Genomic DNA, 27,564 nt, shown 5'->3' on the forward strand with positions numbered 1-27,564 from the left:
CTCAGCTGGAGTGCAATCGCCGACGGGAGGCGGCCGGCCGGTCGGTCAGTCGGGGGGCCGACAACGGAAAGCGCGGGGCCAGGAGAGCAGGTACAAGCAGGACGCGGAAAAGCTGGCGAAGAAGGAACGTTGAGGCGGAGATCAAAAGCGAGATAGGCGGATGGATACTTACCGGTAGGGATAGGTAGGTTGGTAGGTCGGTGAGGTAGGTGAGGTGCAAAGGGGGGGGGGAAGGAGATAAAGGCCTAAGCGGAGAACTCACCCACGCCGAAAGAAAGCTCGAAGCTAATGGAAACTTCCCCGGACGATTGTGTAGTTCTTCCTCTTTCAGTTGGACTGTTGGAGCATGCAAGGCGCTCTCAATCGACGCCCTTTACCAGTTGCTTGGTTAGTAGGGGAATTCTCTACATGGAGCAGGTGGAGTAGGTAGATGCTCCAGTACCGTACCCCGGATAGAGCCCAAAGTTCCAATCGAAGAGACGAGCCTGCGTATACCTAGTACACAGAGGATGTATAGGTAGCGCACCAATCAAACCGTGCGATAGATAGGTAACAACCGAGAAAGCGTGTCCAAATCCGCTACATAAGATGACGTGCTCGGAGTGAGAGAGGTAGCTATCGATCGAAAATAGGTATCGTGGGTGACGAATGGGCTGGCCGGCTCAGCTGAGAGAGACGTCAGCTCTCAAAAAGAAGGACGGAAGGAAGAAGCAGTGCGAGTGACCAGCGGATTGAGTGGTAAGGTATGTACGGGGAATCGGTTGGTGGGGTGAGTGCACGTGTGTGATCAGAAGAGCTGATACGATCGAATGATACTTCCCTCCACGGTTGTGGTTTAGGCGGGAATCGCGAGGGAGCGGTGGACTTTCTATGTCTCTACATACGATACCGGTATGTTCTGTCTGGCCTCATCGGAACTCGTCACCATCATGGCATTACCTATTCGTTCCGAATACCTACCCGCCTCATACCTATGCTGATACCGTATGTACAAGAAGAAGAAGCAGAATAACAGGAAGAAATCGCCAGGCTCCTCTGCTCGGACTACCTACACAGGTATTCCGGTACGGTACATGCATACATGCTTCCATGGGCCATGATAACTACCGGACACTAATTTGGAGTCGGAGAAATTTCGGCAGAAAGCGCCGCCGCCGCTTGCCCTCCTCCTCCGGGCTCCTCCTCCTGCGAAGCCGATTGTCCAACCAGCAGGGTGATCTGATCGCCATGGCTGTCGCACAGATGTCAGACGGCCCATCTACATATGATACATATAGTATGTATATGTACAGAATTTGCCTTCATCGCGGGACGCATCATCACCAGCATCATCATCAGCATCACCCCACCAACACCACCACCACAACCATCCACCATCAACATCCACCCACGCGCACAAACGACGCATGAGTCTTTTCGGGGCCAGAGCCGTCACTCTCCACCTGCATCATTGCGGGAGCCCAGGTTCAGATGGAGAGGGAGAGAAAATTCAGACAAAACCCACGATGCACACAACTCACCAGTTATCGTGAAGCACGGCAGAAGCAGAAGCAGAAGAAGAAGGAAAAAACTCAAACCACCGCTACGGCGCACCACGAACCGGCACTCTACTCTAACATGCACGTGCACCACAACCACAAGCACATAAGCACACAAGCAAGGAAGGAAAATAAAAGGAGAAGGCGAGGGAAGAGAAGAAAAAAAGTCTGCGGACCAACCAACCCAACGAACCAACGAACCAGCGGACGAGCGAACGAACGAGCGGAAAATACCTGGTTTCTTTTATGTAAAGGCGTCATTATTGCCTGCCTGCAGAGTCCCCCCGGATTCCTGTGGCGCGAAGGAGGGGGACGATCGTGAACTCGGGAGCAAGGAGGTGAGGGAGAAGAGAGAGAAAGAAAGAGCGAGGTCCAGCGAAAGAAGCAGCTCCAGCCGCTCTGCAACGACGGAAACATGTCGGCTGTTAAAAGAAGACTCGACACGGTTCGGCAGTACCCGAGTTAGAGACCACGAGCGGGCCCGCGATCGATCCTGAGTACATACCGGTATGATGTATGATATGTACGACGAGCCAAGACATCCAGTGACTTTCCCTTCAACGATCTCATCGAGATTCAAGGAAGCTTCCGCTCGCCTTTCCTCTTCGTTTGCAACTGTCCCGCCCGGGGGCCCAGAGATCTGAGATCCCGACATCTCGCTGACCCGCGGTTGGGCGCACTTGTTACCAAGCTGATTCCAGAGTAGCTGGCTGGCTCTTCTCGATTTTCCGTAGGGGGGAGTTTCGGCCCCCCCGCCGCTACCAGTAGTTATCCCCCCTCCATCCTCACCCCACCACATGAGTACTCAGGGCCGAAACTGGCCTCCCGCCCTTCTTTTCTGCACGGAAGCCTTCGAGAAACCGCGGTTATAGATGGATACATCTGGTTAGCAGTTTGCAACCCACCGTGACCACAACCGCCACCAACCACCACCACCACCACCACCACCAACCATGAGAGCGGCGGGCCAACGACGCCGCAGTGCGTACACGTTCACACGTTCACAGGATCAAGCTTCATGCAGCCAGCACCTGCCTCCAGGCGAGGCGGAGGACGAGGAGGAGGACGTTCTTCCGTAGCGACGCCCCCCAATGCCCATTCCGGCTGCTCCGCGGAGAAAGTCGAAAGTCGCAAAAAGCCATGCTCGCAGGAATTTCCCTTTGGCAACAACGCCGTGCAGGGCAGCAGGGCACGCATGACACATATCATACCGGTAGGTACGGTAGGTAGTCTACCGGCCGTATGTCCGCATCTCATCCATCTAGATGTCCGTCAACTAACGGTAACGGTAGTTACGCTCCCGTGCCTGTTCCTGTGCCTGTGCCTGAAAACTGGGAGGGGGGGCGTTGCACGGCGAGGTCACTCACTCGGCACGGTATACCGGTAGTAGGAAGTAGTCATGTATGATACCCGAAAGGAAAGTTAAAAGAATCCCGCAAACGTCTGCGGGCCGGTCCAACGGCCAACGGCCCAACGGCCCAACGGGCAGCTTTCTTAAGGCTTAAGCGCGCCTATATACCGGTAATTTATAGCAGCAGAGTACCGACTCCCGACTCCCGAGTCCACAGAGAGTCGGAGACGCACTGCCGCCCCAGTTACGTACAATCGGTTGGGTGGGGCCCAGAATCCCCCCACCACCCAGGTGCCACGGGAAATTTGCGACACAAGCGTTGTTTCTTTGAGATGCCAGCAGTTAACCGGGCGTGAACGGTCGGTTTTACTGGTTGGTATGGTAGAGCATCGTGGGCGAGGCATAACCAAGAACGAAGATGTATGGTTGAGAAGAGTCCTCCGAAGGAGCGGTAGTAAAACACGGTACTTCACGACCGTCGACCGGTAGAGTAGATAGAGCACAGCTCCGTTCTGTAGATGAGAATTTGAAGGGCTGTTCCAACTTCCAACTTCCCAACTTCCTTCACGCGGCAAGACTTTTCGGACGGATCGTGTCACTCGCTCGCGGACGGCTTCGAAATTCGAATCCGGGGCCCATCTGCTGCACGCGAAGAAAAAAAAAGAAAAAAAACTCGCGCATTTAAACAGGACACGCCAGACGTTGATTCGGGCGGATGGTCGGACCCGGGACTCGGGAGGCCGCGGGCAGCCGGCCGGGCGGGCCCCCGGATAGGCGGCCGCTAGTGGCCAAAGGCGGTCCACTCCGCCCCCGCCCCGCCCCGCTCGCCGTCGCCGCCGCCGCCGCTGCCCGCCGCTGCCCGCCGCATCCCGCTGCTCGCGAATTCCCCTACCCACACGTGTCCACTCATCGAGAGGGAAGATATATAAGCATAAATACAGAAACACGTATCGTAACCGTAGGGCTGATATGATCTGGAAGCTCTCGGGATCGTCTGGGTACCTATGATAACTAAGCAGGCAGACCCGATGAGGAAAGAAAAGAAGACAAAAAGGTTCCCATGGAGTCCAGCCTCGGGCGATCCGTCTCGAGTCCCCCCACTCTGGCCGCTACGGATCCGCCTCGCCGCCCCGGTCGAGCGTCCGGCCTGGGTATATAGCCAGCTTGGGAATGAACGCTATGGTGCGGTACGGTCCTACGGTACGTGCCCGGCGCCCGCTCGAACTTGCTGCCCAATCGTTTTGCGGATGGCAGAGAGATGCCCATTTCAAGTTATGCTACATACAAGAAGTCCATTCTAGGTACGGGTATGGTAGGTACATCCACCGACAATTCCGCATGTATTGTACGTCCGGCCAATCCACAGCAGCAATAAAAAATATTCCCGAAAAAATGAAGAGAAAAACACCACCGGTCCGTAGATTTCCAACCGATATGTGGAGAAAGGAAAGGCAAACAGGAAGATAAAACATCTACATCATAAAGTACTTCTCATATTCAAGTACTTGTCTAGGTGACAATAGCACCGATTACCGAGAAAAGAAAAGATGAAGAAAAAAAAAAGTCCCCGCTAAGATATATCCATCCAATAGCCATATCCGCTCCCATAGAGAATCCCCCCCTTGTCCTCATTCAACGTAATCCTCATCCGATGAATCATTCACTCCTTCATTCCTTGCCGCCGCTCTAGAAGCAGACGACCCGGCCGCATTCCCCCTGCGCCCCGAACCGTGCCGTTGTCCCCTTCCTCGACCTCCACCTCTACCACGTCCACTCCTCGCCCCAGCGGTGCGAGGCCGCGGCCACGCAACCGCGCGGCCTTCGAGAAAGTCGCCCTCGTCGAATTGCGTCTCCGTCGGGCGGGCATTGTCCATCTTAATGTCGACACGATCCGGTTCGCAGAACCCATGGAGCTTCTGGTCTGCATCTTCTCCCGCCTTTTCTGCATCTTTCTGCGGGGTGGTCTTCGGAGACTGGGCGGTACCGGCACCACGTACGCGTTTGCTTCTTCGCAGCTTGGAATCCACGTCGGAAGACTCCTTCGGGGGTGATGGAGACGCGAGCCGGAAGATTGGCTGTGGTTGGGACGAGGGCCGGACGAACGCGCGGATAAGCTGAGGCTCGTATTTGTCGCGCACGTTGGCACGTTCTCTCCATCCGAGGTCGTCGAGGATGCAGTGCAGCGAAAACTCTCGCATCCGGGGCAGATTCGGCGCCGCCGCTAGAAGGCCATCGAGGAAGGCTTCGACTTCGTCGGCATTCCACTTACGCAGGTTCAGCAATTTCAAGGAGCATAGAGAGTCGGGCCACACGGCCTCTGTGGAGATCGGCAGAAGACTGTCGTAACCAGGCTTCGCATCGTCGCCATTTCCAGAGGCAAAGTACCGGCAGTCATAGCTGAGCTGTCGCAATCGAGGAGTGTTGGAGAGGGTAGGCAGAAATGCGAGGTTGCACATGCGACAGTGAACGATCGTGAGCGACTCAAGGCCAGCACATATCGGAGAGAGCAGGAGAGGCATGAGAGCATCGGATTCGAGGGTTCGACAGTTGATGAAGCTCAGCGATTTCAACCGAAAGTTCGACATCTGGATGGGTAGCTGCGACAAGGCCTGTGGTGTAAAATCACAGCATTCGAGCTCGATCTCCTCGACCGCCGGTAGCACGCCCAACGCCGAAACAAAGTCAAATCCAGGGTCCCACATGTAGATGACAGACAACCGCTTCAGGGTCTGGAAAGACGGCAGCAGGTGAATTCGGGTGACGGATTGTACGGTCCAACCGGCTAGAAAAAGGCCATTCCACCGCCAACTCGATAACCGTATGGGCGCCACCTTCTGCAGAGCATTCCCTCCACCTTCCACTATTGCGTCTTCCTTCGGCGTACCCGGCGCGCCTTGTAGTACATCGAATAGTGCATCAGGGTACTTGAATGTTGGAAGTCTGATGTCGTTGTATCGATACGGAGGACGGTCCAAGTAATGTGCCAACCAAAGTTCCCGGAGGCCTGTGCATTTACTCACGAGCTCTGCTAAATCGAAGTGACCGTATCCAGGTGTCATCAATCGCAGCAGTGGGTCCACTTCCAAATACAAGTATTTGACCTTCCGTCCCAACTCTGGCCGCCTCTGCAGGGCTTGCTGCAGTTGGTGCGCGCGTATTGGTGGTTCCGTGAGCGGCATGCGGTACAGCGCGGTGATTGCGGGTTCGTAGAAGCCCTTGCACATTGTTGCCAGCTTCAGGAGATACCCACTGTTGCTAGTCGAGCCCCGTTGGGCAGCATACAGGAATATCTCCAGCAGAACGTGGTATGGGAGTTCTGCCAAGTCTCGCTTTCGAGGTCTACGAGAGCTAGAGCTTCCGGAAACGGACGTGCTGGTGGCGGCTGTAGCGGGAGGTTTTCGAGAACGTTTCGCCTGAGGTATTGAGCTCGACTCGGGAGTTGAAGGAGCTTTGCGCTTTCCGCGGAGAGTCTTCATGCTTGGTTGTGTTGGTCTCGTTGTTGTTGTTGTAGTGAAAGGAAAGGCTGATCTGTTTAAAGTATGTTTTTGAGGATCGGATGTGGAATGTCTGTCACACATCGATTACTAAATTTCATATCAACTAAACCTGCTTTGCCACACACCAGAAGCGACGATACTTTGAATGGATAAACAAAGCCAAAAGAATTCTCAGATCATCTAGCGAAATCTGAATGACGGTGAATAGCTCCCAGAAGCTCTAGATATGCATCATGTGATTTATGTGCATCGAGGCTTGGCATTTTCCGTGTGATATCGTGTGATTATCGTGGCTACCTCAATTACTTCGCTGACTATATTCGTTTACAGAAAACTTTCCTCATGGAGATTCTTAAGATTGGTTTAATTGCAGTATAGAACAATGTTCCCGTTGTTAAATAAGGAAAACTGGCCTTCCGGTTTATCGAATGCTGCAGTTCATAATTCTTTTGCTATCTCTACTCAACATTCACCTACATGTACTCAGGATATCTCTGTGATAAAAGTCAGCAAGACGACCGAAATGTCCCCTCAGCAAACCAACAGTTCTCTCAGTCGCGCCGGCGTGAATCCGACAGATTCAAGGTTCCAATCACCGCCCCTTTAGCGGCGATTTTCCACCGGCGGGCATAGGCCAGCCTAGTAAACTCCAGCGGCGTCCACGGTCTAGTCTAAGGAGGCGGAGATAGCCACGACGTCGGCGACTATAAATCCGGAGTACGCACTAGCTATCGAGGAAGGGATAGCGCGTGTGGGCATCATGCACTGAAGTCGAGATAAGGTGAGGCAGGGATCGGATTGGTGAGGGATGGGAATCAATGGCGTGGCTCGGGACTCGGGGAACTCCTGATGTGTAGCGATCCGAAGAATCTTGTTTAAATGCGTGCCGTACCCCACACCCGCCCAAGGATGGAAGGATGGAAGGATGGGCACAGAAACTTGATGTGTGCTAGCTTCGTCATAACTTCGCATTCGGATCTTTGAGGTCGCCGTTGTGGTTGCCCAGTTTCTTGGCCTTTTGAATCGTCGCGATCCATATGGCTTCGGCTTCCTCAATAGGAATTTGAATCCAAGCGAGAACTAAGTGGCCATCGCGTATCCCATGACAGAGCTGGACTTTCCTCACCTCCTGATAAGGTTATTTTAAGTGCCTTGTCCACCATCTTAAGGCTTGGATTCCAGCTTGGGTTCCTCGGCTTCATCGTATCTCATCACTCGTTCTTTTCCCCAGCTTCGTGCCAATGTAGCCAAGTCTCCTTGGTCTTTGAGGCAGTCAATTCCGGTCTGCACTTGTAATAAACAGCTGTATCCATGTCTCCCCGTCTTATGACCACGGTATTCATTTTGGACATCTCTGATAGCCCTATCACTAGGTTCTCAGCTGATAGTGATTGCCCTAAACAGTTTTAAAGAGTTTGACACCTGTTCCTCCATCGGTGACACGAACATGGTGATCTCGCTCTGGTGTTTAGTCGAGTTGTGCACTTCCCCACGGAACAAGCCACGCTAGCAAGCTCCGGGTCTGTGTAACGTGCGATCCAAACCTTGGATGACTCCAACGCCAATCTAGTGGCGCACGCCTCACCTTCAAAGCAAGATCCGGATTTCGCACGATGGTCCACCTCCACAACCATCACCATGGCATCTACACCGCCCGCGAAAGCTCCCCTCTCTGCGAAGACCATACGACGGATTGTTCGTCAACCCGCACCGGTCTGCGTCGCTAGTTAGCTAGCTAGGCTGACAGCTCCGCGTAGGAAGAGAACCGGCTGAAGGCGAAAGCTATTCGCGATGCAAAACAGCGTGGCGAGAACGTCGGTACAGCTACAGTCGCCGCGACAGAATCCGCGCCTCAGGGCAATGACAAGAAACGCCCGCACTCCGCCGTTTCCGCGACTTCACGAAAGGGTGGCGAAGGCCGCGAGACCCTCCGTCCAATGAAGAAATTCACGAAATTCGTCGAGTATGATCTGTCAAAAATGACGGATACGAAGGGCGGGTTTATGAGCACGGATGACGACCCGCACTCTGTTCTCTCTGCCGAGAATCTGAGCGACAAGCCGCCGGGAATGACGCTGGAGGAGTGGGCGAGGCATCAGAAGCGGAAGAAGCTGTTGAAAGAGAAGCAGGGCGCGTTTGCGCCGGCGATCTCGGCGTTGGATGAACCGGATGAGAATAAGGCTTGCTGGGAGTGTAAAGCTCCGGAGATTGATTGGAAGTGGAAGGAAACGTTTGGGTGTCGTGTCTGTGAGAAGTGCAAGAAGGACAATCCGGAGAAGTACTCCCTTCTGACGAAGACGGAGGCGAGGGAGGATTACATGTTGACTGATCGTAAGTGCTGTCGATGTGGTCGTGCGCGGGAATGTGCTGACGATGGTACAGCTGAACTGAGAGATCAGGAGGTCATGCCCCATCTCGAAGAGCCAAACCCTCACAAATCGACATGGAGCAACATGATGCTATACCTCAAGTACCAGGTCGAGGAGTTCGCCTTGAAGAAGTGGGGTAGTTTCGAAGCCATGGATGCCGAATTCGAGAAGAGAACGGCGGATAAGAAGAAGAGGGGCGAGAAGAAGTTCATGACGAAATTACGAGAGCTGAAGAAACGTACACGGGTCGAAACTTGGAAGCGTGATAGGCAACATGGAGGCAGGGCAGCGAAGCACGAGCATGTTTGGGGTGCCGCCGTGGTGAAGGAAGACACTGGGGAAACGGTCAAGACTTGTGAGGATTGCGGGTTCGAGCTTGAGGAGTGGGTGATTTAAGCTTTTGCCTTTAGACTCGCCAAGAGAACGTTGTCCCTTGTGTTTCATGGCGTTTACTAGTAGAAGAGTGTATTATAGAACTAGAAGCCTGGCATCATAATGAGAAGAATCGAAGGTCCTGCATTTTGCCGCATTCTTTTCTTCAACTCCTGCCGAGATAAAGCACTTGCGCCAAAGAGCAAACGGCAGAAGTTCTCTTGAGCCATGACCAGTACAGGTAATTGGGATAGGCCACATTGCAGATTTTCTGCTGCCGCAGAGAATATTCACCTCAGGGACGCCGTAAGATTGGTCACTTGAGCGGTCCACCGCCCCCCATCCAACCACCCAGTGCAAACAACCTTTCGACACCTCAAATTAACGCGGCCGAGTCAGCTCAGGTCGGATCGCGTTTAAAATCGTAGTCCTGCGCCCTGTGTTGGGCTCTTCCCTGGTGCGCTTTAAGCCATTGCCCGGCGAGAACTATTGTCTCGCTTAGAGCGCCAATCTGGGGTCAGGGGAAATTTGTCAACTCCTTTCCAAGAACGCAGCGCAACGCACGAACCACCACCCACCACCACCTCCGACTTTCCAAGACATCGCTCGAAACACATATACACTACAAAGCCCCCAATCTTCAAACGACTCACCACCACCGACAGCGCTATCCCTACCCACCGAACCCTCACCACCGGCGAACCCATCGGCAAATAGCGGCGATCACGTCGGAAGCTCCCTCCCTCGATTTCGGCATCAAGCGGTGGTTGCAGCAGCTTCTGAGATAGTATGGTCTGGCAATCTCCATCCAACCACAACACGGCTTCCCCGGATGGATCGAACAACGGCGGCGGAAACCCGCAGCAGCAGCATGGCCACGGCAACGGGGGCGGACCCATAGGAGCGGAGTACACACTCCAAGGTTTGCGCCCGCTTTCTTTTTCTTTCCATCCCCGCGGTGTCGAAAATCCATCGGGGGAGACGGAGGAACTGCGCTGACAAGTGGATCTCGCAAGGGGTGATGCGGTTCCTGCAGACCGAATGGCACAAACATGAACGCGACCGGAATCGTTGGGAGATCGAGCGGGCGGAGATGAAGGCTCGGATTGCGAAGCTGGAGGGAGAAAACCGCGCCGAAAAACGACTACACCAGGTGCACCTGGCCCGGATCAAAATTCTAGAGAGGGCGCTTAAGAAAGAGAGGGCAGAAAGGGCCATGGGGGAGGGGAGAAACGCAGACGACGTCATCAAAGATGAGACAGCGCAGGCCGAGAAGGATAAGGCGAGGGGTATGTCCACCAGCTGGAGGGTCGACGACGACAGATAACTGACCTTCTCTTCCGGGGCGGTAGTGGCGGAAAAGCTCAAACGCCTAGATGAAACCTCATCGGTGTACAAAGCAGAGGCGGCGCGAAACAAGAGTCGAGCGTACCTCGAGAAGTGCCTTCAAGAGATCACCTATCTGTTGAAGCCACCGAGCCATCCTGCTCCGGCGCAGCAGCCACAGCCACAACAGCAGGTTATGAGTGCCGAAGCCATGTCTCATCAGCAGCAAGCACAGTTCGCCCTGATCCAGCAGCAGCAGGCCCAACAGCACGCGAACCTCCAGCAGCACTTGCAGCACCCCTCACCTTCCCCGAACCACCAGCCGCCTCCCCCGCCGTCGCAGTCCAATCGCGAAACAGCACAATCTCACCCGATGCGCTCTCAAGGCGGCGCCCCTAGTCATATGCCCAACGCATCTCCATACTTGGATGATCGTCCCCAGGCAGCGCAACAGCACATCCCCTCCGGTGATGCGGGCGAGAAGACACAAGCCGGGTATTCATCTATAAAGCACGAATATGGAAAGAAGGAGACCAACCCGTTTTCGGCGGCGGCCGGTATCGAAGTGGCCATGAGGCGCCGGGAAACCCAAGAGACCGCCGACGATGCGGGGTGGGATTTCGATGACAAGATAGGAAGCAGTAGCGACACCGATTCAGTATCCTCTTCCGAAGAACTCAATGAGTATGGGAATCATAGCGGTCGGAATAACATCGACTCACACCGGAGGAAATCGCTTTCCAAAAGACGATCCATCGTCGGACAGGATTTCTCTGTGGGTTCGACAAAGCCGGATTCAAACTTCAAGGTGAAGTTTGCGCTTCGGGGTCATCTGGATGTTGTGCGGGCAGTTGTATTCACGGGTGGGGGGACGGTAAACGAACCTGAGATTTGCACGGCTGGTGATGACGGCGTACTCAAGCGGTGGTACATTCCCGGCAGCTATGGACTTTCTATGAGTGGTTCGTTGGATGTGGATGTGACAAGCCATTTCACCCATCGCGGACATGCCGGAATAGTCACCTGTCTAGCAGCATGTCCGGCAAGCAACGGCGATGGGGTTGGAGGTAGTGGTTGGGTCTTTTCGGGAGGACAGGATTCAACTGTGAAGGTTTGGGAAGCCGGAAGGGTGGACCCAGTGGCCACACTGGTGGGACATACCGACGCGGTTTGGGCGGTGTGTGTCCTGCCATCGGCCTCCGCCATCCTCGGCTCACCAGACGAACGCGTGCTTCTCGCCTCCGGATCGGCGGACGGAACTGTCAAGATCTGGAGTGTTACATCTCCTCCCGCTCCCCCGCGACGGCCTTCATCTTCCGCATCGAATTCGAGCACAGGAAGCCTCCGCTCATTCAGCACATTCAACAACAACCCCGCAACATCGGCATTCGACTATTCGCTGATCTCCACCATTAAAAGACCAACCAATGCTGAGAAACCGGATGTCATTGCGTCTCCCACCTGCATCATACCCATGAGTGTCACGGGCGATACCTTTATCGTATCGTACAATGACGCCAGCGTCATCATCTACGACACCGCATCATGCGAGGAGGTGGTGTCTATGGCATCACAGGAAACCTACGACGGCACGCCTGCGACTGGGGTCTCCTCTGTCGTCGCCACAACTATGAGTCTCGAATCCGGCGCTGAACCCGGAAAAGAAGAGGACATACTCGTGGCAGGCGCTACGGGTCAAGCGGGTGGCGTTGGCGGAGTGGTTATCTCCGGCCACGAAGATCAATATGTGCGCATCTTTGATGCCAATAGTGGTGAGTCACGAATACTTCTAGCTAGCTTAAAACGATTTGCTGATTTGTGATGATTGCAGGTCAATGTACATACACGATGCTGGCACACCCCGCTGCGATTTCGAGTCTCGCTCTCAGTCCTGATGGCCGCGAGTTGGTTAGCGCCGGCCACGATGCGAGCCTTAGATTCTGGAGCATGGAGAAACGATCATGCACACAGGACCTCACGCCTCACAGGCTCATGCGCGGCGAAGGTGTCTGCACAGTTGTTTGGAGTGCCGACGGCAAGTGGGTTGTGAGTGGAGGTGGCGATGGTGTGGTCAAAGTGTATTGTAGGTAGAAGAAGACGCTTGCGTAGAGTGGAGGGAAACCCATGGGATAGCATCGGTTCTGATTTCATTTCTTCACTCTCCTCTTTTGTCTTTCTTCCCATTGACTTTAGCTTCTTCTTTCCTTTCTCCTTCCCCCCCGCCTTCTCTTTCCTTCCTTGGGGGGAGGGATTTTTGTGAATCTCCGATCTGCGTCTGGTTTGGTTTGGGTAACGGGGTTTCTGCTGTCTTTTGAGTATACGTTGTGGTATGGTGTGATGTCATGGGCTTATTGTTTATTCCCTTCTATTGATGAGCGTTTGGGTTGGGCGGTTGGATTGGGATTGGCGGCGTGGAGTCGGCACGAGGCGGAGCATCAATGAAATTTCGATTTTCGTGGTGATTTTACCTGTCGAGTGATATCACATGCATTATTATTTGCATCGTCTATGAAATACGATGGGGTGATCTGACATGGTTCGGATGGTGTTGCCGATAGCGATCGGAAAATATTTACATGATTCAAATCACGGCGAATGCGTAGAGTAATGAGCGACGTGGTGTTAAACCTCGTTCAGATGAGATGAGATTAGATAACCGCTAGGACTCGATGCAACATCGCAGTATAAGCGAGGAGACATACCATTCGAGGCGGCTCAAAGACGCTTTTGATGCTGAAGATTTGATAAAGACTTCCTTTACAACGAATCCGTGAAGATTGTTGTCTGCCGGTGGCCTCTGTCGAGGTCGCTGTCTGCACAGGTGTCCTTTTCTCTTCAGAGTTGAGTCAGACGCGATGGTTATTCGAACCTCGAGTTCGTTGCAGCAATCACGGACTCTGTCCTTCGGATGAATAAAAGAACATACCGGAAAGACACAACAAAGGGAGCATAGACTCGTACAGTGCTGGCATATCGAGTTCTTGCAGCACCTACATGTTCTAAAAGCGTGACATGCAACAAGCCTTTCGTGGCGCTAGGTAGAGTGGCTAGAACGGTTGCTTCGCACTCTGGCCCTCGTCTCCCCGACTGCCGCAACGCATTGCATCACACCGCGGCCGATCCTAAACCTTCAGACACAATCACCACCACCGCCGCCCCTCCCCGCATCTGGCGGAGCTTTGCCACGGTTTTCCGCTTGACTACTCATCACGCCCAGCAGACTCGATCGCCCGCCACACAATCCCCCACCCCGGGTTCTCCACCGCACATTCATTGTAAAAAGGATCCGGCCCGTTTGATACCCAGCCCCGCGTCACTGCCGACCTGCAGGCTTTCATCGTCCTTTCACTGCCCACAAGGGACGGCCCTCCGCGCTTCTACCAAACTCTCCCCGCTCGCTCACCTTCATATCTATCCTCCACGCACCTTTTCACAACCACCAGACGAAAATGACGACTCCTCCGCAGCCTCCTATCCAGAACAGTCGCGGTCGGAAACGCCCAGCCCCGGGAACATCAGCTCCCCTCGTTTCGTCGAATCCCTCAACGAGTGTTCCCACCGCGTCGGCGGCCGACATGAACTACTACAGTAGCCTTCCAGCGACATCGATGGGCGGTCCAAACGGTAATCTCTACAATAGTGATCCCGCGACGTCGATAAGCGCCCAGCAACAGCAGAGCGACATCTACCGACTGCAGAATGCCCAGCAGCAGCAGCAGCAACAGCAGCAACAACAGCAACAACAACAGCAACTTCACCAGCAACAGCAACAGGGCAACATCTACGACGGCAACAACCAGCTGGCAAGGGTCGCGCGGGGAAACCAGTTGATGCGCGTACCCTCATTCAGCGGCATGAACGTTCCTGGGATTCCGCCGCAGATCAGTGGGCTTACGCCACAGATGCCGATGAACATGAACATGATGGGTGCACCAGGTATGATGGGATTGCCCGGCGGCTTCGAGCAGCCGGTGAGCGCTTCGGAAGCGATAGATAGGGAGCTTTGCGCGAGGATTGAGAGCATGAAGAAGAAGCGCTCCAACATTCCGCCATTTGTGTTGAAGCTCAGCAGGTATGGTGACCCCGCTCGTCTCCTTTAATATATGGGCGTGTGTGTCGGCGATCACCGGGCGACGTGTGATGTTGCAACACAACGCGCGCGCATGGGTCTTTATAGTTACGTCGAGAGAAATAATGCGCTGATGAGATGGAACTTTCTAGTTTTGTCAACGACCCAAACTCCGACGATTTGATTCGGTGGTCGGATTCAGGCAATTCGTTCATGGTGCTGGATGAGGAGGAGTTCTCAAAGAAGCTCATCCCAGACCTTTTCAAGCACAACAATTACGCATCCTTCGTCCGCCAACTCAACATGTACGGATTCCACAAAGTCGTCGGGCTCGCGGATGGCTCCCTCAAGACTTCCGAGCAGCGTAGCAAACCGCCGAGCGAATACGAGAATCCGTACTTCAAGAGGGGGCAGCCTGATCTGATGTGGCTTATCCAAAAGCCAAAGAGTAAGAACGCCAGGGCGAAGGGGAAGAAGGGGGTGAAGCAAGAAGAGCAGGACACTGACAAGGAGGACAATATGAGTGATGCAGGAGGAGAGTCTGGCGATATTGGAGGAGGCTACCTTGAAGGTCCAAAAGATGCGAATGAGCCTCAGAACCACAGTGGAGGAGGAGGAGGAGGAGGAGGAGGAGCAGGTAGCCGTAACCGGGGCGTTGACTTCAGCGCCCTGTCAGCACAAATCGAAGCTGTGCGTAGCCATCAGCTCATGATTTCGCAGGCGATAAACCGATTGCGGAAAGATCATCAGCAGCTTTACGAGCAAAGTTTGGCTTTCCAAAGTCTTCATGACCGCCACGAGAATTCGATAAACGCAATACTCACTTTCCTTGCGACCGTGTACGACAAGTCGCTGGGAGGACACATCAATGGGGCGGTTAACAACCTCTTCTCCCATCAGGTGGACCAGGGTCAAGGTCTACATCGTGGTCCACCGGGCTCATCCGTGGGCCCTACTCCGACTGGTGCGATAATCCCCACAGCTCCGACCGGTGTGCGGCCAGCGGTTATGCGAACTCCTCAGATGGCGAGACGGAAACCTCTATTGCTCGAAGGCGGCCCTACGTTTTCCGGCGACTCATCACCCATGAATGGACGGAATCCCGGAAGTCCCATACACAAGGGTAACGGAGGATCCCCCCAGGTCACGCATCAGCATCAGCATCAGCACCAGCATCAGCAAAACAACTATCAGCAGTACCAGCAGAACACGCCCATCACGGAACTGTTCACGCCAGTCAGCGGTAATGTGACGTCACCAGCTGATTCTCCCCAGCAACACGCCGATCAGCACTTGGGAGTCAACCTACCGAATACCGGAGGATTGTACTCTCAGCCCACCACGCCTACGCCGCAATCCAACTACGCGTCTCCCAACGTACAGACGCCCCTCTCGAACCATAGCACCCCTGTTCCCACTCCAAGGAGCATCGCGAGAGCTCTCAGCGGAACCCCTTTCCAGACGACTGCGCAGGCTTTGCACGACCACAATGCTTCCCTCGCCCAGAAGACGCACGAGATCGAGGAGCTCGAGGTTCTTCAGACCAAGCAAAACGATAATATCGACCAGCTCATGGGCATGTTGCACGAGTACGTGGAGCCCGATGCAGCTGTTGGGACTGGAGAGGGGGGGGTAGAGGGAGGGGTAGGCGACAATTCGGACTTGGTCCACGAAGATGTCGACCAGTTCTTCAATTTTGGTCTGCAGCCCGACGGTTATGTGGGTGTCAATCCCTACGGCGATGACGATTCCCACGGAAATGTCGACATCGATGAGTTGTTGAGAAATGTCGAAGCCGAGGGCATTACGAACGGTCTCAGCGGACATAACAAGCATGTCTTAACAGACCTCACGTCTAACGCGGCGAGTCCCACAGGGAGCTCGGTCGGCAGTCGAGCCAGGGAAGAGCTTGAAGAGGAGATCGAAGAAGTGACTCCCAAGAGACGACGCGTCAACTGACGGCATTTATACTACGACGATCACGACCATATTCAGGTATAAAAAACCTTCAAGCTAGATTTCTCGAGGCGACTCTTTTTCAGATTTGATTTCCTTCGTTTGTTTTTGGGGGTGGCGTTCTCAACTTTGTTTTCTCACATGTTACACCTCTACTCTACATTTACCCCGGGATGATACGAGGTGCGGGTTTGGTTGTCTGGCATTGCGTTATTTCACGTATGGATGATTGTCTAGAATTGACGAATCACGGTGATTCCAAAAAACTTGTATACCTTTTTTTTCCTTTGCATCTCCATCCATATTGTTTTTTTGGTCTTTTCTTTGGCTTGGGACAGGCACAATGCGTTTGGTTGTCTTTTTTATCACTGGGTGTGGTGGGTGTCCTTGTATCTTTTTCTCCCGATTTTGATGCCCTATCCGAGCAATTTCCTGTCGCGCGATGTAGATTTGTCCCACATATACCCACTCGAAGGGCGTGTGTGAGTGCATGTATTGATTGGTTGGTTGGAAGGATGGAATCATACTGGGGTTTCCTTTGGAAATTCACGAATTCATGTCTCTCCTCTCCTCACTATGCGTTCATGAACACCTGCCGGTACTGTGATCGTAACACTGCAGTGAGGCTGTGGGGAGGTGTCGGTGCTGGTACGGGTTCGGGGGCGGGAAGGCATCCATCCGGTAAGTAAGTACAATCCGGGTTTCCAGGCGGAAAGGCCTCCATCCGGTCCGGAGACGAAGACGTCATGTCTCATGAAAGTCGACATTGAGCATGTGGGTTGCCGGAGGCCTTATGCTCATGCTCATGCAACATATCGGATCGAACCTGAGTGGCTGCCAATAAACGCCGGTCGCAGGGAGGCGTGCCGTGCTCTGCCCCACTTCCTCAGCCCACGTTCTTGTCATTCCTCGGCAGCGCAGGTGTTTTAAACTTACGATTGGGGCGGCGGCGGCGGCGGTGAGTGAGTGGGATGTAAGGACTTGTGCTAATTGTGTTTGCTTGTATTTCGCCGACTTGACTTGCCTTGCCTCGTGGTGGGAAGACATGGCGAGTGTCAGGAAGCAAACACCCCACACGTTCTTGTGGTTTGCTTTTTTTTGTTTTTTGTTTTTTGTTTTTTGTTTTTTTCCTCGAGAATTTTTTTCTCGAGTACTCCTCTACGCATGAGGTGTGCTGCTGCTGCTTCTTCTTTGCTGGTGTCGCGCAGGGTGTCTGACGATCATGATCACGGCGGCGGCGCGGCTTCGATAATACTAGAACCGATAACGATATGTTCCTTGCAAGCGGATTATCTACCGATTAGACTAAGCCAAGGGCTGCTTAAAACTGACGTACGCGGTGCCACTGTGAGGGGCTGCCCAGGATAATACTGCATAGGGTGGGTCCATTTTTTGTTTTGAAGGTATTCCTATTACGTTCCGTGCAGCGGGATCTTTCCTTCCTTATCCTGCTTCAGTCTTGTCAGGAGAGGGATAGGTGAGGGTCAGAGTGAGGGTCAGTGTTTTGCCCTTGAAGGGTTCGCTGGCTGGTGGGCTGGCGCGTGTTGCTTTTTCTGTAGGGTAGGTTTAATACCCCGCCTTCCTCATCCCTTCATCTACATTTCTATCTGCGCTTGCGAAACAAATTCCATCACCATCACCAACAACATTCTTTACCTACAACAACCTACAACACACATTCCGATACCATCTTCCCTGCGATAACGCAACGTAGGTGTTGGAGTGTATGTCTGCCCCCATCGGAGCTGGTATTGAAGTCGGTTTGATGCATCGCGACGTTCGATATCGCAGGTTTGCTGACTAGTGGGGTTTCTTTGGTGGTGTACAGACAAAGAACGAAAGGGTCGAAACCTAAACATGACGACTACTGCTACAACAGCGAAACAGGCGGAGGTGCCTGAGCTTTCGATTAGGTAAGAAAGGCAACTCTTTTTTAGCTTCCGTTCTGCTTCAAACTTTACTTGTCACTCCGCTGTCAACTTGTTACGACAACATCACCTGTGCGCGAGAACGACGTCGACCCTCCTCTTCTCTCTCCCCTTCTCCCCCACCTACCCCCACCACACCAACCCCCCACAGCTTCCCAAATACACACTCGGCGCAGCGCCGAGACAACAAAGATAATGTCCCGATCTGACAGCTATTACGTTCCTTCTAGCGGAGTCTCTTTCGTATCGCTGGTAGCATCCAACGAAGACCTGTTCTACGAGACCGTCGCCTTCTACATCGACTTTGGCTTCGTCGAGGTATCCGTGTACGACCGCGCACTCCCGACACAGAAGCGAGAGAGCGACCACTGCTTCACGTCCGAGAAGGAGACCTGGCTGCTCTCGAAGGGCGACGCCGAGGACGATGGCGCCAACGTCACATTGAAGATTAGATTCGTTAGCGAATCGCGCGGCAGCAACCGATGGAACGACGGCGCTGGAAAGAAGGACGATCCGCCGCTGGACGCCGCTCACGAGAACGACTGGCGTGGCAACACCCAGAGCTGGGTCTTCCACACCCCGCACATGGCTCGCATCATCGAAATGCTTAAGTCGAAGAAGCTGGAGTTCCAGTGCCAGCCCAACGAGCGTGATGTCATCGAAATCTACACCCATGACCCCCTCGGAACTCTGGTCGGTTTCACGAGAAAGCCCAACCCGTTCACGACTAATACTTCCGGCCCTACTATGAGTTTGATGCCCAATACCGTCGAGACCGGGATGATGGGTACTCCCATGGTGAGCCGACCAATCAGCCCCGGTGGCAGCGTCAAGAAGAAGCGGATTGGCATTATGACATCCGGAGGAGATGCGCCTGGTATGAACGCAGCTGTACGAGCGGTCGTGCGAATGACCATCGCCAAGGGGTGCGAGTCCTTTGCCATCTACGAGGGGTACACAGGTCTGGTGAAGGGCGGAGAGTTCATCAAGAAGATGAGCTGGGAGGACGTACGAGGCTGGCTGTCTGAGGGCGGTACTTTGATCGGTACTGCCCGGTGCAAGGAGTTTCGAGAGAGGGATGGTCGTCTGAGGGGTGCCAAGAACCTCATCATTAACGGGATCGATGCCCTCATCATCTGCGGTGGAGATGGTTCGCTCACTGGAGCGGATATCTTCCGGCGAGAGTGGCCCGGCCTACTGGCTGAGCTCGTCAAGAATGGCGAGCTCAAGCAGGAGCAGATTGAGCCGTACCAGAACCTCAACATCGCTGGATTGGTCGGCAGCATTGATAACGACATGATCGGAACTGACGCCACGATCGGATGTTACAGTTCGCTCACCAGGATCTGCCAGAGCGTAGATTTCATCGATGCCACAGCCTACTCACACTCGCGAGCTTTCGTCGTCGAGGTCATGGGACGACACTGCGGGTGGTTGGCGCTGATGGCTGGTGTCAGTACCGGGGCGGACTTCGTATTCTTGCCTGAGAAGCCCCCGGCTAAGGGCTGGGAAACCGAGATGTGTGCAATCATCGCGAAGGTTAGTGGAAACGTGTCCCGAGTGATAGTCTGTGGATTACTGACGTTTTTTTGCAGCACCGTGGCATGGGCAAGAGAAAGACAATCGTCATCGTCGCGGAGGGGGCCACCGACCGGGACCTGACTCCAATTACCGCAGAATTTGTCAAAAATGTGCTTTCGAACAAGATGGGCCTCGACACAAGAATCACCACGTTGGGTCACGTGCAGCGTGGAGGAACTGCTTGTGCATACGACCGTATGCTGGCCACCCTCCAAGGTGTAGAAGCCGTCGAAGCAATTCTTGCATCGACTCCGGATAAGCCCAGCCCTGTGATCACCGTTAGCGAGAACAAGATTGGCAGCCGCCCGTTGATGGAGGCTGTAGCACAGGTGGGTGCACAGACAATTCCTTACTCGTCCGGTTTTCTTTTACTAACCTCCGCATTAGACACAAGCTGGAGCCGCTGCTATTGCAAGGAAGGACTTTGTTGGTGCCATGGCTCTCCGCGATGCCGAGTTTGAGGAGTACTACCGCTGCTACATGGCGACAACCAAGCTCGACGACCTGAGCAATAAGGCTGCTGAGGACAAGCGGATGCGTATTGCAATCATTCATGTCGGCGCCCCTGCCGGTGGAATGAACGCTGCCACTCGTGCCGCTGCCACCTACTGTCTGTCCCGTGGACACCGTCCTTTCGCTATCAACAATGGCTTTCCCGGACTGGTCAGGCACGACTCTGTCAAGGAGCTGACATGGCTCATGGTCGACAGCTGGGCTATCCGTGGAGGTTCCGAGATCGGTACCAACAGAAGCTTGCCGAGTGAGGATATGGGGATGGTCGCCTGGTACTTCCAGAAGTACAAGTTCGACGGACTTTTGATCATCGGTGGTTTCGAGGCATACCACGCTCTGACGGAACTCTACCAGGCCCGGACGTCTTACCCTGCTTTCCGTATCCCGATGACTTGTTTACCCGCGACCATCTCCAATAATGTCCCTGGTACAGAGTTCTCGATCGGCTCCGACACTTGTTTGAACGCTTTGATCGAATACTGTGACGCCATAAAACAGTCTGCTTCAGCTTCCAGGAGACGTGTCTTCGTCGTCGAGTGCCAGGGAGGCCGTTCCGGATACGTCGCTACCATGGCTGGTCTCAGTGTGGGAGCGTTGGCCGTCTACACTCCTGAGGACGGCATCAACATTGCGACCTTGCAATCCGACATCGAGCATCTGCGTGAATCTTTCGCTAATGACAAGGGCATGAACCGGGCTGGAAAGCTCATCTTGCGAAACGAACGTGCCTCTAAGACATACACGACTCAGCTTATCGCCGACATCATTCGCGAGGAAGCGCACGGGAGATTCGAGTCACGTACCGCCGTTCCCGGCCACGTCCAGCAGGGTGGTACTCCTTCGCCGATGGATCGTGTTCGTGCCGTGAGGTTGGCTGTTCGATGCATTCAGTTCATGGAGGCAAACTTCACGAAGATCATCGACGAGGGGCAAAACACTGGACGCGGATGCATGGACCGACCGGAAACCGCCGCTGTTATAGGTATTAAGGGTGCCAGCGTCGTATTCACGGGGGTCAACGAATTGCAGGAGAAGGAGCACACCGACTGGGAGCAGCGCCGCCCTCGCCGCGGATTCTGGAGGGATCTGAGAAACATCGTCGACACGCTTTCGGGCCGCTATGGTGTTCCCGGCAAGGAGTAGAGCTGATCTGGGTTTCGTTGGTTTTTTTTCTCGAGCTACTTAGTTGGATTTTTCACCTTTCTTATGGGAGGTAGATGAATTATGATCTCGGGGGGTTTTTTTACTACTTGTTCTTGTTCTTGTTGGTTCGGTCTGATTTTTTTTTTGTGTTGTGTCCCGTACTTCTGGTTCCTACTTACTGATAAACTTTCACTCCTGACTCTTCTTTCCCCTTTACACCATACACGGGAAAATTCGGGGGATTTTTCTTGTATCTTGTCCTTATTGCTGTATTTTTTGTCCGCTTTTGCTTGTGTTTGGTTTTAAAAGTGGCGTCGCAAAATGGGCTGGCTAGTCTTTTGGGTTGTGGATTGTGGGTTGGCACGGGATGTGGGTGGAACGGAATGATGGGACGATGGGGGTTTGCTATGCTGGTTCGTTGTTGTCTAGAAGTTACAAACGTACGGAAGATTTGATGAAGGATTGATGGAGGGATTGATTGAAGGAGGGGATTTGAAGAGCGAAATGTGAATCGTGTTTCATTTGGGGACTTTTGGTACAGTTGGGTTCGATGTGATGTGGAGCGAAGTGATGTGATGTGATGTGTGGTGAAGTGTGGTGTTCTACAGATCTGGTGGTTGTGGCTGTGGCTGTGGCGGGACAGTTGCGGTTGTGGAGGTGGAGGTGGAGGTTGTTGAGCTCTCTTCGAGCGATGATACAATCACCAATATCCACCAGATTAATCTCGACGACCATGGCTATGGGAAAACAGCCGTGGGATACCTAGTCACCTGTACATTCTGCTTGACCATAGCGGTGTTTGCTCATCCGCCCCTCCCCATACCTACCGTTTCCATCTTGCTAAACACTGCCGGGGAACCCCGCAGTGGACATTGGATACGGTCAAAATGACATGGACATGGAAATTATACACTTCGCCATAGGTACCCGCATTCATTCGCTGGATCGGTGAATAGAGCGAATGGTAGATATGTGGATATACACGTTAGTTGCAGCCACACATTCCTAGAGAATGGGAGAATGCTGGAAGTGAGTTTGTGGTTGGTACATACCGGCGTAACTACTTCGAGTCTTCGACACGAAAGGGCGAGCACTGGGCCACCTCACCTGGCGATGTCTTCCTTTCCGGAATCCCACTCGTCCACTCGCCCACTCGCCCACCACGACCCCCACGGTCACTTAGGCACATTATGTACATATCAGCACTCATTTCTCGTCCGACTTACCCGACTTGCCATTTCCGAATGCGACTCGATACGCATTAGGTATCTCCTCCTGCTCCACCACCAGACGCCGCTGAGAGTCAGAGCCAGTCTGAAATATAATGTGCCCTTTCCCTCGCAACTTGCAAGCTTTGCTGTGCTGTGGCCGGACGGCACGAGTGGGAATTGCACTTTTATGTCATGCTTACCGGGGGCCGGGGAGGGGGGCGGGGGGGAACACCAGCCATATGAGGTATGTAGAGTACGCTCGTAGTCGTTCATGCAAACAACCAATCAATAGAGTCGAGAAGAGTAGCCCCACCACGATGCAGAGTCAGCGCTGGGCACACGTGAATGGCTGAATGGCTGAATGGCACATCGCCCACCGCCCACCGCCCACCGCCCACCGCGATGCAGAGTCAGCAAGTCAGCACTGGGCACACGTGAGTGGCTCAATTGCCCACCGCGATGTAGAGTCGGCATTTGTTACATAGGTGCTCTATGTAGAGTACAATACACGTCCAAGTGCAATTGTGCAAGTGCATTTGTACATACCCCGTTCTTTCTAGGTGAGTGTTTCAGGTTTCTGGACTTATGTATCAGCGTCAAGACTCAAGCCAAGCAGAAGTGCATTTATGTACGTAGGAGCACCATTTTACGCCAGGCAGATGAATGTGGATGGCTGGTGGTATGTACCTAGGCTCTGTGAGAATTCAGGCAAGATTTCGGATAGGGCGGGATACCGGTTTTGGGTTTTGGACTTGGCCCACCCTACGTGCTGTAATAAGACATTCAGTTTCGGGGATGGATTTGGCGATACTATTCGGGTATTTGCGAGTGATATCTGAGGATTCAATCCGACGTTTGAGATCCAAGAAGCTGAGCCAGGGTAGCGGACAGGTGCCAACCAAAGCGCTTGGTAGCAATGTCAAAGCTGAATGGGGCTGGTAACCTCGGATTCGGTCTCCGAAGGCGCCGTGTGAACGAGTGGGTGACAGTCGTGGCAGATATACGTACACATCTCTTACGAAAGAACTTACTACTACTACGCTATCCTCTCCCACTTTCTAGACCTTGCTCCACCTCACCAGGCAGATAGAGTACACCGGTGATGACACATATCTAAGCCTTTCACTGAGTACTCTAGATAGGCACTGTTTTTTCCCATGACGGGAAAAATCGAGTGATATGCGAGGCTGCAGCGTGGAAGCTTGCCGATTTCGTCTATCGATCGATACCGATATCCCTACCTGCGACAAGCATCATCTCCCCCCTCCCTTCGCCTGCTGCACATAGAGCAACTGCGGGCCCAACTAGTCCCCGATGCGTGTCGCTGCTGCTGGCGGTCAGTACGATGTAGAGTGCGAGTCGAGAAAGTGCCCGTCCGCACACGAAGCCCGCAAACTTCCCTTCCACATAGACATGAGCCAAATGTTTCCTCCCTCCCTCGCCTGAATCCCCATCCCCCTCCGTCATCGTCCTGTATCGAAGTGTGCTCATACATACTTTGTTTTTTTTTCCTTTTCTCCCCGAGTGTGCGCGAGTTCAGGTTTCAGAACAGCAAACCGCGGGCCAATCAGCGCGGGCGTCGACCCGAGACTACATATCATAGCTGCAGATGCAGAAAACCGGCGAGCACCGTACTCTGCCTGCACCACATACACCCGCGCGCGTAGAAACACCCCATCACACACTCACTCACGAGGAGCCCAGCACTACCACCACCACCACCACCACCACCACTTAAAGTCCACCCAACCCCCGCCCCACTCATCTTCGCTCATCAGCCACCCACGAAGGAAGAAATCGCGAATATCTTCACACGAAACCCCATCCCATCCCCTCGAGTCCTATTAGGATCCAACAAACTTTATTTTGTCCCAGTCACGAAAAACTACTGGTGCTGATCTGACATCACCTGGCCCCCCCGCCCCACTCTCGGTCGCTCGCCCGCCCGTTCGCTCCCCCGACGGCAGGAATATATATGGCTGGTCCAGCAATGGAGATAGACTGGAACAATTTTGATTCCTCGCCGGCGTCGGCGCTTCTCTATCGCAAGCTCGCACTTGGTACGTGGTTGGTGACGATGATGATATCGTGATGCGTGTGTGCGAGAGTACCAACGTAGCCAGCCAACTAACACCTCTATCTTATCCTACCTGCAGACAATCTGAACACGATCCTCCGCAGTGGCGTGACGGATCTCAAGTTTACGCCGAACTACCCGCTCACCATCGCGTCGTTCTCGGACTCGACGGGCTCGTACAGGGCGGTGCCATATGTTCCCGTCGACGGATACACCTGCGTCCCCGTGATGTTTCCGGAGCTCCTGAGCACGTTCGATATCCACCTGAAAACGCCCGCGGGCGCCATGTGGGTACTCCTTAAGGCGTCCGAGGCGAAGGTTAAGGAGCTGGTGTATCTGCGGCCCGGCGAGAATCCGGTACTGAATCCGGGCGGAAGAACGCTCAAAGGTGTTTTGGGCGTGATTCGGGATGCGCCCGCGGTGCAGCTGGAAACTGGGGGTGCTGAGCTGGAGGAGGCGCCGGTGGAGGCGGTGCAAGGCGCGGTACTGAACACGGCATTGTCGGTTGTCGAGGAGAAAGAAGAAGGATCCCTAAAGTTAGTCCTTTTTGAGGAGCCATTCTTTCGAGGCCTGGCAATGGCGGTAGCTAACGAGGGCAGGAGACCGGAGCTTTTCCTACCTGTGGTGCCGGCAACGTCTATGTACAGCTGGCAAACGGAGCCTGACCCGACCACCGTCGAGCCTGCGGATATCCAACCACGGTCCGACAGAAAGCACAAGAAAAGAAAGAAGAGCTCCAGGTCGAAGGCGGCGGCAGCACAGGGAACTCTCAACGAGGAAACAGTGAATCCCACTACGGGCGATGACGCGACGAATGCTACAGTGGAGGAGGTTCAGATGACCGAGGAGGAGAGGGCGAAGCGGACGGCGGCCAAAGCTCGGAAAGCAGCTAAGAAGATGGCGCAGAGAAAAGCGTCCAGGGAGGAGGACAACTCGATAGCAGCTCCTTTGGACGAGCGCTTGATAGGGCCACCCGATCTGGACGACGCGGTGAAGGAGAGAATCCGGATAGCAGAGCAGGTGGCTGCGGTGATGAGGGCGGAGGAGAACGAAGAAGTGAGGTTGAGACTTCAGCATGAGATTGCCAAGGTTCGGGCTTGGAGCTTGATGCAGAAGAAGAAACCATATCAGCTACTCCCGGTAACGGAAATGTCGCCTATCGCTTCGGAACCGACTTCAGCAAATCCCGAGGTTGACGCGAAGGTCAACAGCATAATCGCGGGTCTGCGTCGAGTCGTCGAGGAGAAGAGGCAGAAGGTTGACTCCATCTTGGCTGAAGGGGATCTGGTTGTTGTGCAGGAGGAGGATGGGGGGCCGGTTGTTGTCGAGGCGGAGGATGTGATCATCGAAGGAGTCGCAAAGCCGAAGAAGACAGTCGATGAGTGGATAAAAGAAGTGATGGAATTGCCATTCGACGAGGATGAGGACATCTGGGGACCGATCAACAGGACGTTAACTCCAGCGGTTCCATACAAGCTCTCGAACACCAGGCTTACCCGCGAGAATCTGAAGGCCGCCCAGAGGAAGCTCTCCGCAAAGGAGACTATGATGGCGCCTGCTCCACCTCCACCACCGCCGCCACCACCTGCTGCACCGGAACCGGGAATGCTGGGGGATTTGGGACTCGGGGGTGAGCAATACGAAATTGTGGTTCCCGTCGTGGAAACCGTGGACACTGGACACATCAATCATCTGGCCCGAGCCCGAGCAATGCTCGCTGTAGCCCCGGCCCCGCCGCCCCGTCCTCCACGACTTGCGGTTGCTCCCGCCCCACCACCTCCGCCGCCTCCTCCTCATCCTCGATTCGGGTTTGCATCGGCGCCACCGCCCCCGCCACCACCACCACCTCCTCCCGTATTTGCATTTGGACCAGCTCCACCGACATTCGTGCATGCGATGGGACTTGCACCAGCGCCGCCTCCCCCTCCTCCACCGCCCGCACTCGCACTCGCACCTGCACCTGCACCCGCATCCTCACCCGTACTTGCGCCTGCACCTCCGCCTGCGCCTGCCCTTGCGCCCGCACCCTCGCCCGCACCGGCAATGGCGCCCGCACCGGCAATGACGCCCGCACCGGCAATGGCGCCCGCACCAGCAATGGCACCCGCACCCTCACCCACACCCGTGGTCGCCGTCTCGAATGATGTTGCGGTGGAATTTTCTCACCCGCCTAGGGGTGCTTTCTCTCCCGTATTTGCCGTCCCTACTGCCCCACCTTCATCAACCACCAGTAACGGGTTTTCAGTCATCGAGTCCGTTAGATTGCCCGGCCTCGAGCTCGATATGTCTGTGATCGGCATGCTGACTCCGCGCCCTGATGGCCACCACTCGGCCGCCCCGACTGTTACCGGCCATTGCGTTTCATTGGACGGCAACAGCACCGATCAATCCCCGGTGGTGATCGACACACCGGCTTCGTCGCAGTTTGGCGAAACCCGGAGCCAAAAGATTGGGGACATGACCAGCGACGAACTCAGAGACGAGATCCGCACCGTGATGAAGGATGCGTTGATCGGTGTTGTGAGGCAGATTGGCGGTGCGTTGGAGCAACGCGCTTAGCGGCTATTCTTGGTATTGCTTTTTTTTTCTCTCTTTCTTATTCCTCATTTTTTATCTTAATACTTTTTGGGTAC

The 27,564-nt window shown here is 54.2% G+C and overlaps 6 protein-coding genes across 6 annotated transcripts; 5 read left to right on the forward strand and 1 right to left on the reverse strand.

The window, feature by feature from the left end:
- Positions 1-4,138: 4,138 nt before the first annotated feature.
- BZA05DRAFT_436044 (uncharacterized protein) lies at positions 4,139-6,439 on the reverse strand. Its single transcript, XM_051486394.1, has one exon. The coding sequence runs from the start codon at positions 6,363-6,365 to the stop codon at positions 4,518-4,520; it is 1,848 nt and encodes a 615-aa protein (XP_051339651.1). The 5' UTR covers positions 6,366-6,439; the 3' UTR covers positions 4,139-4,517.
- Positions 6,440-7,579: 1,140 nt separating this feature from the next.
- On the forward strand, positions 7,580-9,282 carry BZA05DRAFT_397057 (XPA protein C-terminus-domain-containing protein). The gene is made up of 4 exons (XM_051483580.1): positions 7,580-7,721; positions 7,791-8,081; positions 8,144-8,717; positions 8,769-9,282. The coding sequence occupies exons 2-4, from the start codon at positions 8,025-8,027 to the stop codon at positions 9,149-9,151; spliced, it is 1,014 nt and encodes a 337-aa protein (XP_051339652.1). The 5' UTR covers positions 7,580-7,721; positions 7,791-8,024; the 3' UTR covers positions 9,152-9,282.
- A 771-nt stretch (positions 9,283-10,053) lies between these two features.
- Positions 10,054-12,576, forward strand: BZA05DRAFT_37471 (WD40-repeat-containing domain protein). The gene is made up of 3 exons (XM_051481767.1): positions 10,054-10,416; positions 10,480-12,225; positions 12,285-12,576. Exons 1-3 carry the CDS (start codon positions 10,149-10,151, stop codon positions 12,542-12,544), a joined length of 2,274 nt encoding a protein of 757 aa, XP_051339653.1. The 5' UTR covers positions 10,054-10,148; the 3' UTR covers positions 12,545-12,576.
- Positions 12,577-13,506: 930 nt separating this feature from the next.
- On the forward strand, positions 13,507-16,566 carry BZA05DRAFT_37483 (uncharacterized protein). The gene is made up of 2 exons (XM_051481769.1): positions 13,507-14,525; positions 14,675-16,566. Exons 1-2 carry the CDS (start codon positions 13,903-13,905, stop codon positions 16,479-16,481), a joined length of 2,430 nt encoding a protein of 809 aa, XP_051339654.1. The 5' UTR covers positions 13,507-13,902; the 3' UTR covers positions 16,482-16,566.
- Positions 16,567-18,055: 1,489 nt separating this feature from the next.
- On the forward strand, positions 18,056-21,731 carry BZA05DRAFT_37518 (phosphofructokinase-domain-containing protein). Its single transcript, XM_051481781.1, has 5 exons — positions 18,056-18,234; positions 18,307-18,391; positions 18,637-19,945; positions 20,002-20,316; positions 20,375-21,731. The coding sequence occupies exons 2-5, from the start codon at positions 18,336-18,338 to the stop codon at positions 21,641-21,643; spliced, it is 2,949 nt and encodes a 982-aa protein (XP_051339655.1). The 5' UTR covers positions 18,056-18,234; positions 18,307-18,335; the 3' UTR covers positions 21,644-21,731.
- Positions 21,732-24,844: 3,113 nt separating this feature from the next.
- Positions 24,845-27,490, forward strand: BZA05DRAFT_444714 (uncharacterized protein; the record flags this gene model as incomplete). Its single annotated transcript, XM_051486932.1, has 3 exons — positions 24,845-24,914; positions 25,011-25,467; positions 25,531-27,490. The coding sequence occupies 3 exons, from the start codon at positions 24,845-24,847 to the stop codon at positions 27,488-27,490; spliced, it is 2,487 nt and encodes an 828-aa protein (XP_051339656.1).
- Positions 27,491-27,564: the final 74 nt, after the last annotated feature.

The sequence above is a fragment of the Tricharina praecox genome, assembly GCF_024521635.1.
Source record: "Tricharina praecox strain CBS 144465 chromosome Unknown BZA05scaffold_11, whole genome shotgun sequence".
In the NCBI taxonomy this organism is placed as follows: Eukaryota; Fungi; Ascomycota; class Pezizomycetes; order Pezizales; family Pyronemataceae; genus Tricharina; species Tricharina praecox.

Coding starts and splice junctions, on each gene's coding strand:
- BZA05DRAFT_397057 (XM_051483580.1), top strand. CDS start 8,025: ATGGCATCTACACCGCCCGCGAAAGCTCCCCTCTCTGCGAAGACCATA. Junction 8,082..8,143: donor CGAAGACCATACGACGGATT/GTTCGTCAACCC, acceptor AGCTCCGCGTAG/GAAGAGAACCGGCTGAAGGC. Junction 8,718..8,768: donor GGATTACATGTTGACTGATC/GTAAGTGCTGTC, acceptor ACGATGGTACAG/CTGAACTGAGAGATCAGGAG.
- BZA05DRAFT_436044 (XM_051486394.1), bottom strand. CDS start 6,365: ATGAAGACTCTCCGCGGAAAGCGCAAAGCTCCTTCAACTCCCGAGTCG.
- BZA05DRAFT_37471 (XM_051481767.1), top strand. CDS start 10,149: ATGCGGTTCCTGCAGACCGAATGGCACAAACATGAACGCGACCGGAAT. Junction 10,417..10,479: donor CGAGAAGGATAAGGCGAGGG/GTATGTCCACCA, acceptor CCGGGGCGGTAG/TGGCGGAAAAGCTCAAACGC. Junction 12,226..12,284: donor CATCTTTGATGCCAATAGTG/GTGAGTCACGAA, acceptor TGATGATTGCAG/GTCAATGTACATACACGATG.
- BZA05DRAFT_37483 (XM_051481769.1), top strand. CDS start 13,903: ATGACGACTCCTCCGCAGCCTCCTATCCAGAACAGTCGCGGTCGGAAA. Junction 14,526..14,674: donor TTTGTGTTGAAGCTCAGCAG/GTATGGTGACCC, acceptor GGAACTTTCTAG/TTTTGTCAACGACCCAAACT.
- BZA05DRAFT_37518 (XM_051481781.1), top strand. CDS start 18,336: ATGACGACTACTGCTACAACAGCGAAACAGGCGGAGGTGCCTGAGCTT. Junction 19,946..20,001: donor TGTGTGCAATCATCGCGAAG/GTTAGTGGAAAC, acceptor GTTTTTTTGCAG/CACCGTGGCATGGGCAAGAG. Junction 20,317..20,374: donor TGATGGAGGCTGTAGCACAG/GTGGGTGCACAG, acceptor CCTCCGCATTAG/ACACAAGCTGGAGCCGCTGC.